The sequence below is a fragment of the Microtus oregoni genome, unplaced genomic scaffold, assembly GCF_018167655.1.
Source record: "Microtus oregoni isolate MIOR12 unplaced genomic scaffold, Mior012 000050F_ref0000143, whole genome shotgun sequence".
Lineage (NCBI taxonomy): Eukaryota > Metazoa > Chordata > Mammalia > Rodentia > Cricetidae > Microtus > Microtus oregoni.
This window is the reverse complement of record NW_024543256.1, coordinates 13025413-13036455: the sequence shown is the minus strand read 5'-3', so window position 1 is coordinate 13036455 and position 11043 is coordinate 13025413. Positions and strand designations below refer to the sequence as shown.

At 38.1% G+C, this 11043-nt stretch overlaps 1 protein-coding gene across 1 annotated transcript; it reads right to left on the bottom strand.

The window, feature by feature from the left end:
* Positions 1-2070: 2070 nt before the first annotated feature.
* Positions 2071-5366, bottom strand: LOC121437190 (PWWP domain-containing DNA repair factor 3B-like). The gene has a single exon (XM_041637043.1). The coding sequence runs from the start codon at positions 5175-5177 to the stop codon at positions 3072-3074; it is 2106 nt and encodes a 701-aa protein (XP_041492977.1). The 5' UTR covers positions 5178-5366; the 3' UTR covers positions 2071-3071.
* Between the last annotated feature and the right edge of the window lie 5677 nt (positions 5367-11043).

The window sequence follows — 11043 nt, the reverse complement described above, 5'->3', positions numbered from 1 at the left end:
AAGATGTAGATTGAGTTGATATAGTCATTATACTGAATATGCGTGGCATCACAAATGAGGTTCAGATAAACCATACAAAGAGATAAAAATGTGGTTAGGTCTAAGCATTTAGTTTTATATGAGCATTAGCTTTGCTAACATTTATTTTTACAAAAGCTCATATCAATTTAGGATTGTCAATTCACTCGCTTTGGATGTTAACTTCATATTGTATATAATCATACATTTAACTTTGTCTAAAGGGGAATATTTCTCTGATTCATTTCTAAACTCCCAGATGCTTACACATATGCTTTCAACAATTTCAAATTAACTGCTTTTGTTGGGCTGAAGGTTCAGATGATTTAGGTATTCAAGATTCTCATTTTCCTGGACAAGGTGGTTCACTCCCAATGGCAGGAAGAACAGGAGGATCAAAAGTGCACAGGGAGCCTTAAATACATTTTGAATTCCAGGCCAGTTTGTGCTTTGTGAAATTATATTTCAAAAAGTTTATTGTTTCTATCTATATTCTATGTCTCAGAATTCCATTCTTTCCTTGATTGGATACAGATACATTGATGTATAACCCTTTGAATACTGTTCAAGTCTCCATGCAGCTTGGCAGACCCCTAAATAAAATCTGGTTTTGAAATTGAGCAGGCTTCATTTAACTAGAGATGAGAGTCATCTTTACCCAGTGGTTAGGGTAGATGGCAAAAAAGGCATTTCCCTTGGATTAAAAGCGTATGCTAAGGATCAAGCTTGAGACAAACGTATAGCCTGCATTAATATTCACATAGTCTGAAAGCAATTTGAGGAAGTCAACTAAGCTCATTCTTTTCTACAGCCCAAATAACATTTGATAAGCTATTCAAAGGACACAGGTGTCTCAGTTCAGTGTATGCCAAAAGATAGATGATATTTCTAAGGGGGTCAGATTTACCTCAAAGAGAATAACAAGGCATTCCCTAATATAAAAAAAAATCTGATGCTCATATTTTCAAATATAAGCAATCTGTAAGTTTACTATTTCTCAGTGTGATGTAACACAACATGGTCACATTAGAAACTGTCAATCTGGGTCTCATTAATATGGCACCCACAACCTACACTCAGAACAAAGATTTAAACTGCATATACTTGATCTCCTAATTCACAGCAATGAGTAGAGTAATTAAAATGTATTAGAACCAGCATACAGAGATAACTTCCTGGGGAGACTGAAGGGGGCAATAAGTTGGAGCCAGAGGGACATAGTATATAGTGTAAATATAATGCATTTTCCTAGGATATAGAATCTACATATTGTATAGTGTGTTGTGTCCTAACAAACTTGTAAAAGCTAGGTGAAAAATATGGGCACTGACACATTGTGTATATAAGAATATTGGTAAATTTTAGACAGGATCCAAAGATGATTTCGTTACATAGAAAGCATAAACAGTCGGGAAGGTTTTCTTTTAAAACAATACAAAATCAATCATGAAAGTAAGCATTTATTTAGAATGACAATTCCTAACAAGAATTAAATGATGACAATGAGCAAAAGTTTCAAACAAATTGTGTGTGCATATATATATATATATATATGCATGTACATATATTAATTTACGCAAACCACCACCATGTTGCTATACAACTAAATTAACCTATAAGGTGAAAGATATCACGGTTTCATTATAAATCAAATACCAAAACTTTGCAAATCGTACATAACCATATAGTCATGTGAAATGAACACAGAAGAACAGCCCAAGAGGGAAAGTTGTCTCACTCTATGAGGTGAAAATGTAGACAGGTTTGTGTCTACACCTTCAATACATCTTTTCCCATCAAGCTTTTTTTTTTAATATACTAGCTTTTCTAAGACTTATAAAAAATCTTGTTTCAAGTTACAAGAACATCTGATTTTGTATACATAACCATATACAGAACAAATGCCACATGTAGCAAGTAAAGAACTTTTGCTGTAACATTTTTTCCAGATTTCCAGATTCTGGTCCATCTAGTAGGTTGGAATGATTTACCAGTTGGCATTTATGTTATTGGAACCAGTTGGAACCATTCTATACATAAGCTAGGTGCTAAAGCTTGCTTGGTTTGAGACAAATGGATTTCTAACTGGAGACAGGATTCTGAACACAGTGCTTGCTTTTTCTAGTTTATACTAACTAGGTAGACCTTGACGCAGCAACCCTGGCGTGTGGAGGGGCAGTACTGTTGATATGCTAATTATAACTGTTTTCTACATGTGCTCAGATAGCTATAGTAATAAGACCTACTCACAATTACGAAGATAACCAGAAACTCATCTGTTTTAAAAACGATTCAGCATCAAAAGACAGACACTCCTCAAACTGGAATTTCAGAGAAGTGTAGAATGAACAATTCTGTTCATAGATGCCAAAAGTCATTTTCTGCATGCTGAGATGTTGTACACGCACACACACACAGAATACATGCAGATAACCCATATACTTTTTAATTTTAGATTGTTTCCTTGCAAAAGCGATTGTGGTTAGTTATGACATGTAGCAACATGTAGTCTATCTTTGGTTCTATGATTTAGAGATAATTTTCCAAAAAATAAATAAGCATGACAAGAAAAATAATTCAGCTATCTTAAGAGAAAACTTAGTATTTTATTTAAAAAACTGAGCAAAAAAATATATAACTAATATTTGTTTTCGACATCTCTTCTAATTCTCTAGCTTAAAATCTAACACCAGTGCAATTTTATCAAACTGAATGTGCATACTGTATTTACCTACACAGCAAAGACACAAAATATCATAGAACAAAATAGTAATTTCCCTTAAAATCGCTTAAGAATTATGCATTCTAAAATGTATTAAGAAATTAAACTGCTAAAAATATATTGACAATGCTGATTCTGAAAAACTGCAAGAAAATAAAGATGGATGTAGTGGTATCTGCAGATTGCACAGATCTTCCAAAAATAAAAGGACTTGTAATTCAAAGACCCTCCCTGCACATATTTTCGCCAATATTTACATGTTGGAAATTCTAGATGATTACTTTTCCAAAGTTTCCTCTAGCTTCCCTTACGGTTTCAACTCTTGGCATAATTACTGAGCTTCGTTTGCTGACGACCTCCGTCTCTTTTCGAATATGATTTTGGAATCATATAATTCTCTCTCCCTATAGCCAAGGGACGGTCCTTTCAGATACTTTGCCTCAGCCACCTTATAATCTAAGCCATCAACTACAGAAATGGAGCAAATAATCGCTTCTGGTAGAAGAACTTCCAAGATAAACTTAATTTTGTCATTTTTTATCAGAGTGAGCATCTTCTGATCGATTTGTTTATAGATTTCTTGTAGATATTTCACCACCTGATCTAGTTGATCTTCATCTTCAAAGTATGTTTCGATACAGGGTGTGAAACTCTTGGCATTCAAAAATGATTTCAGCCATCTGGATTTTTTTGTGCCCTTTAAAATGCCCAAGAGATGGCTCTCTGCACCTTTTTCATTGACAATGAAATTGACCAGGTTCTTGTTAGCACGGTCCCGAGCAGGCTTCATCCGATCAGGGAGAATTTTCTGGAAAGATATTTTCTTGGCATGGGAAGTCACAGACATTTGCTCCCCTGTGTCTTCATTGGGTAGCTTTGGAAAGATATTTCTGAAGGTGTCTTGATTGATTATTTTCCTGACTGGGTAACTGATGTCAGCAGCATAGTACTCAAAGAATGAGCCCTTAAAAGATCCACAACCTAGTCTAACTCTATAGTCGCAAATCAGCGACACGCACCAATCGATGCTTTCACCATACTCCTCCCTAGCTTTCTCCACTAGTTCCTGCTTCTCTTTACAGTCGTATTTTTTTAATCTTCTCAAAGAGACTCTAACGCCTTTCTTTTGAGGATTCATGTTTGCCTCAACCAAAAGCACACTTGCTTTCCTCTCTTTTCGCCTAATGCTTTTTATCACTGCTGGCCAAAATGGGCATTTTTGATATTTAAACCACACTATCATTCCGGGTTCAAATGCCCGCGTCTCGTAGCGGAGAAGGAAGCGCGGAAGCTCTTCTTCATTCTCTTCATCATTGCCTAGTGCAGCTGCACTAACAGGATTTAGAGAAGGTAGTTTGTCAGAAGCTTGAGCTTCTTCCTCAAGATCTTCAAAATCTGGTCTCTGAATTAGTAGGTCACTGTTGACTGGATTACTACAGACAGGAAGTGAAACCTGAGAGTCCCCTGAGCAGCCTTCAGGGGAGGTCTCAGCATCCATTTCTGATTCCACAGAAGATTGATTCTGGCTGCCATAGAGATTCTGGCTGCCACAGAGATTCTGGCTGCCATAGAGATTCTGGCTGCCATAGAAGCATGGAATCAGATATGATGGGCCCTCTCCAGGATCGTCCATATAATCCTCTGGGAAGGTGGAGCACTCAGAGGAACCTGCTGGGGCTTCTGGGTACATGCCTTGGATCTCTTCTTTGGCTACAACCAGATCGTCTGCTGATACAATAAACTTTTCTTCTTTAATGTCTTCACTTTCCTCTTTGAATGATAAATTCACAGACATAATTGTTGAGATGTCAACCTTTTTCTTTTCTTCTTTTTTATCATCATCATCATCATCATCGTTTATAAACGAAGGGTAAACTGGGTACCAGCTGAAGCCCCGGGGTGGCTTTGAATCCTCTTCACCTGGAATACCCCCATAAATGGTGTACACTTGCATCTTATCGTCAGCTAGGGAATCATCACTCTCTGAGCACAGTAAAATGGAGGCTGAGTCTTCTTGGGGGCTGCTTTCCAGTTTCCGATACTTTTTAGGGGGAGGTGAATCAGACCCCTCCACCGGTTCACTTTCAGATGCTCTAGCGGTGTCTTCTTCATCTGGCATGCTTTCCTGGCTCTCATTTATCTCTGTCACCACTTCCAGCGCCATTTTCAGCGATTTTTCATAGGCTGTCTCTTCCCTAGGGAGAACTTTGACCTCTGACTGTTCTGCTAGTGAGGCCAAAATAGCTTCAACCTCGGATTTAGTTAGTGGTATTGTGTCTCTGCTGATCACGGTAATTTTCTCACCTATTGGAAGTAACTGAACTTCCAGAGAATATGCCGTTACCCTTTTACTACTTGACGCAATTTCAGACCTACATAAGACTTCTGCTGGCCATAACTGTTCTTTCCAAAAACATAGGACATAGTCACCATCCATTATGATTTAGATTAGTGTGACAAGTAGTTAGTATTACAAAGATTGGTTGACCTTGTGTCTGCAAATACAAGTGCTATCAAAACAACAGTCTTATTAAAGTTTCTTTTGGTTTGGAGCCACAAAGAGTTTATGGTTTATGTGCACTGTTTTCTTCCACAAATATGTCCCCAGGATACTTGAACATGTTGTTTGAATAAGAACTATGGAAGATACTGAAATAGGGAAAACACTATTAATAAATAAAACTATCTTGCCAAAGTAGCAGGTGAGCAAGAACAAACAAAAGAGATAAAATAAAGAGAGCTGTGTTCGTTGAGAGACCAGATAGAAAAAAAATATCAGCCTAATGGACAGGGAGGTAACCGTGGGAAATAAACTTGTATGATAACCTCAATTCAAGAACCCTTACAGTTTTGCTAAAGAATATGCTTCATTATAGCTAGAAGTACTTGTAATTGTATGCTACGGAATCTATTCATGTCATCCAATACTTTGAGTTTTTTGTATTCCTAGTATTACTTCTGTGGTAGTGAAACTTCAAATCTAGCAACCATGAGGATCATATGGAGGGCCTCATAGAATGTTAGCCTCTGTTCTTTTTTGGGTTTTCGTGACAGGATTTCTCTGTAGCTTTGGAGCCTGTCCTGGAACTAACTCTTATAGACCAGGCTGGCCTCGAACTCACAGAGATCCACCTGCCTCTGCCTCCTGAGTGCAGGGATTAAAGGCATGTGTGACCACTGCCTAGCATTAGGCTCCATTTGTAAAGTCTTATTCAGAAGTTCTAGAATGAGCTTAAAAATTACAATTCCACGAAGTTCTAAAATGATTCCAATACTTCATTAACACTACAAGGCAGTGTTTTAGCTAAGCACAAGGCTTTGCTTCAAACTTTCAACTGACTTATGTTTATACAAAAGTTGCTTTTAAATTGTAATGCTTCAGATAGAAAGCAGGAAGCAAAGTCAAGTATCCTTTAAGATCTCATTGTATTTTCAAATGTGAAGCATCTCCTGAAATGGGACATGTCTTACCCTCTGTCACATGGATGGTGACAGTCTTGCAATGTGATCCAACTATCTTGACTCTCAAGCCAGTTGATTTCCAGGCAGCCCTTTTACCCTTGGGGGCACGTATATAGTCACACTGCCTTTCTGGGCTCAAGTCGAATCACATGTAGAGTTCCCACAGGTCATGAGCCTCTGATATCAGTCGAGGCTGGACAAAAAGAAGACAGGGAACCAAATAAGTAAAAGGGAAGTGGTAAAAATAAAAAGAACAACAACCTGCCTACCTAAACTCAGTGGCATGCCACTGTGAAACACAGGCATGAGATAAAATCTCAACATTAATGTAGATGTCATGTAGTGATATTTCATTTGTATTTTAATAAATAAGGCTCATCTAAAGGTCAGAAAAGCAAAGCAGCCAGCTACTGGCTCTTGCCTCTACCTTAGTCCAAAATGGCGATCCTGCCTCCAGGAATCTCAGAATGAGACTGTGTGTGAGAGCTGTCTCCTCCTGTTTTATAATTCTCTCTAGGGCTGGGATTAAGTATGTGCACCACTACCACTTGGTTTCTATGGCAACTAGTGTGTCTATTGGAATTAAAGGGGTGTGTCACCACTGCCTGGTCAGTAAGGCTGACCGTGGGGCTGTTTTACTCTCTGATCTTGAGACAAGCTTTATTTATGAAATACAAATGGAATATCACTACAATGTCATATTTGTTTTCCCTTGTATCCTTACAAGATGAAACATTCCTTACCATTCATGCTGAAATGATCTCTTTCTAGAAAAGTAGGAGGTGAGGCATGAGGGAAGGGAGGTGAGAAATTATCTTGTGTCTACTATGAATCACAGTTTAGACTTTCTGATTGAATCTTTACCTTAGTTATCAAGTGGATTTATTTAAACTTGCAATTGTTTATAATAGAATCACAGTTATATGGCACACTCTGTCTCATAGTCTAATTAATTAAAAAATAGTTTCTCTGCTTTGTTTCCCTGCTTATAACAATGATTGTCTGAAGAAAATTCAGGCTTTCTGGCACATATGCCATGTTATGACTAGAAGCAGAAATGTAGTCTGTTGGTGATATAGATAGGACTTTAACACAAGATCCTTCTTTTTTTTCATGGAGATATGTATATTCTTTTTTTAATTAATTAATTAATTAAAGATTTCTGCCTCCTCCCCGCCACCGCCTCCCATTTCCCTCCCCCTCCCCCAATCAAGTCCCCTTCCCTCATTAGCCCGAAGAGCAATCAGGGTTCCCTGCCCTGTGGGAAGTCCAAGGACCACCCACCTCCTTCCAGGTCTAGTTAGGTGAGCATCCAAACTGCCTAGGCTCCCACAAAGCCAGTATGTGCAGTAGGATCAAAACCCAGTGCCATTGTTCTTGAGTTCTCAGTAGTCCTCATTGTCCTTAACACAAGATCCTTTTTATGGAAGAAGGTTAGAAACTGTGCTAACCATCAAGAGCCTTCTTGGGTTTTTAGAATCCTTTATGCTAAGTATAAGGATTTAAGGGCTGAGGATGTGGCTCAGTGTTAGAGTGTTTGCCTGGCATCTCTAAGGTCCTAGGTTCCATTCCCTGTACCACATTTAGAAACATTAAATAAAGTACATTGAAGGGTTTGTAGTCAGGATAGAAATAGGGTAATATTTTCAGCACAGTTATTCCGATGATTCAGAAGCTCACTTAAAATTGAAATGATACCACATACATATAAAAATAAAAGTCAAGTACAACTTGACACTAATATCCACCATGAATATTCTCTTTCTAGAAAATGTTTACATCGGAGAATGAATGCCCATTTCAAACCAGGTTCAGGAACCCCCTTTAAGAGTCTGATTTCAATATGATTCTATATAAATAAGTTTTTTCCACATGATTTTACATAACTTATTAAATGAGCCTTGTAACAAGTCTGTAATATTTTATCTCAATATTTCACTGAAGATGTAAAAAAGCCCAAATATATATGGGTTGCTATTTTAAATATACAGAATGGTAAAGGCAGCCCTGATTCTCTATATAGATAATGCATATTTTTGTTAGAGATGAATTTCTGATATTTAATTGCATCCATTATAGTAACAAACATATATTGAAATAGCAAATGTAGTTACTGTTCCATAATTTTCTCTATTTATCAGGTTTTATATTTCTCAGAAGCTTTGGAGGCTTCTGTTTTCTATTTACCAGCTATGTAATACTACAGAGTTTGCAAGTATAATATAATATTCTTTATATGGCTTATAGGAATAAGCCAAATGTGTCATTTTGGCCATACACTTAGATGATACAGAAAAATAATTTTTGGCAATCTAGGTTCACCACGTGAAGTGCAAGGAGGACACACACAGAGTTAGTTATAATCAAAACAGCAACTAAGCTACTCATTTGACCAGATGTAGGGAAACTTTCACTCCTGGCAAAAATAAGTATGGTTTAGAAGCATTTAAGTATGTTTATAAATGCATGTGTGCCTGAAACAAAATGAGTGTGCTGTTTGAAATACATTTTTCTTTCACAATCAAATAACCGTAAGGCAATCTACACTCTAATGGTATTGAAATGGGATAAACTTATTACAAATAGAACAGCAGCCTGACTACCCAGAAATGCTGAATGCTAACACAGGAGTTTCTGTCACTTTTCTCCAACCACACATATATACACACATAGATTATGTGCCCAGGTCTTCACTCAACTGCACATTTGGTCCCCTTCCTATACTCCTACGCATGGAACATATACACACTTTTCTGTGTATTCCAATTAGCAGACGCATCAATACACTGTTGTTGAATACTTTTGTCAGTTTTAGTTCTGTGTAAATGAATAAATGTTTGAAACTTCAGAGAATAACAGAACGCCTTGTAATATTAACAGGGTCTGCCAAGTTAGGAAATTAGCGTGACCGGCCATGCTGCACTGAAGCCTTAATTTAGAGGCTGTAATCTGATCACTCTTTCCCCTCTGTGGACTTAAAAAACCTTGGGAGACACAAAAGTTCCAGAGGATTAATTCCGTCAAAATGCCAGCAATTCTTTAAAAATCACACAGTGTTCCTTCCACTCCAGGATCATCCTTCCTATTTTCTCATTTTTGATCCCAGAGCTCTGAGAAGTCACTAGAAAATAAATTTAAGTCAGACATTACCTTGATGCTTCTTGTCAGCTGCAGTCTGGTAAAATGCGGCTCCTCCCCCAAGGCTGGCAGAGTAGAACTCACAGGCACAGCTCCAAGAAGGCTCCGCCTCCGCAGTGACGCCAAGCAGAAGGCCACTCCCTGAATTACAGGAGAGACAGTTGCCAAGAAAAACTGCTGAAGTGTGGAGACGTGGAAAGTGGAAATGTCTCCCCTTACAGAACTCTACAGTGTAAGAGCAACAAGGGTCTGTCCAAGTTCCATTCAAAGCCTGAGAGTGTATGATGCCTTGAGGAGGTAGCAAAAGCACTTTATCTCACAAGAAAACCCCAGTTTAAATATTCTTACACATTTTAACTAGCCTTCTCTGGCATCCTATGTCTATAAGTGATTATTTTCTCTTTTTTATTAGTATGTCTTCATCGCAAAATAAAGGGCTTCATTATGAACTTTTCCATATATGCCTATCATTTGCCTTGCTCTTTATATATCCCTCGTTGTCCTTTCTTGCTCCTACTTCCCACTCTGAATGATCCCTTTTCTCTTCCCTGTGGCATCCCCCCGACTCATACACATGCGTACACAGTATACGCAAAACCCCCATACTCTACTTAGAATAAGAATACAACAGAGCCTCTTTCGGCACATAACATCACCCAGCCCAGCCTGTCTGGGCACTGGGTCCGAATCCTTGGGGCACCCAAGCGGGCAGGAGTCCCTTTGTTTCGATCGCCTGTCTGCACCAAGCAGGGTAGGCGCTTTGTTTGCGACCTGCCCAACCAGCACGGAGACCTGATCTCTCAGCGCCAGGAGAGCCAACGTTGGGGAGAGCCAGCTTTGGGTAGGTAAGGAGACCTGATCCGGTAAAAGAAGATCCATAAGGGAGCATTTGGAAGAAGAGATGGGCAGATGCCAAGGCAAGAATTCACCCAACAAGCTGAAAAGCAACATGAAGCCACCAGAAACCAGCGACCTCACAACGGGAGGACATGAACACCTTAATCAAGAAGAAGTAGAAAAGATTGACTTTATGAAAGTGATTGATGCCCTTAAACAGCATGTAAAAAACGCCCTTATAGAAATGGATGAGAAATATAAAAGAAAGTTTGAAGAATTGAATAAATCAGTGAATGATACCCTAGAAAACCAAGGAAAAACAATCAAACAGATAATGGAAACAGTTCAAGACTTGAAAACTGAAATGGAGGCAAAGAAGAAAACACAAACAGAGGGCCGGCTGGACATGGAAAATTTAAGTAAACAAACAGAGTCTAAAGAAACAAGCATAACCAACAGAATACAAGAGTTAGAAGAAAGAATCTCAGATTCTGAAGATACCATAGAGAAAATAAACACACTGATCAAAGAAAACAGCAAATCCAACAAACTCTCATCACAAAACATTCAGGAAATATGGGACACAATAAAAAGACCAAACCTAAGAATAATAGGAGTAGAAGGAGAAGAAGTGCAGCTCAATGGTCCAGAAAATATATTTAATAAAATTATAGAAGAAAACTTTCCCAACCTAAAGAAAGATATACCTATGAAGGTTCAAGAAGCATACAGAACACCGAATAGGCTGGATCAAAAAAAAAAAAATCCCCTCGCCATATAATTATCAAAACACAAAGCATACAGAATAAGGAAAGAATATTAAGAGCTGCAAAGGAAAAAGGCCAAATTACTTATAAAGGTAAACC

Excerpts from the sequence above, each read along its gene's own strand:
- LOC121437190 (XM_041637043.1), bottom strand. The coding sequence starts at position 5,177 with ATGGATGGTGACTATGTCCTATGTTTTTGGAAAGAACAGTTATGGCCA.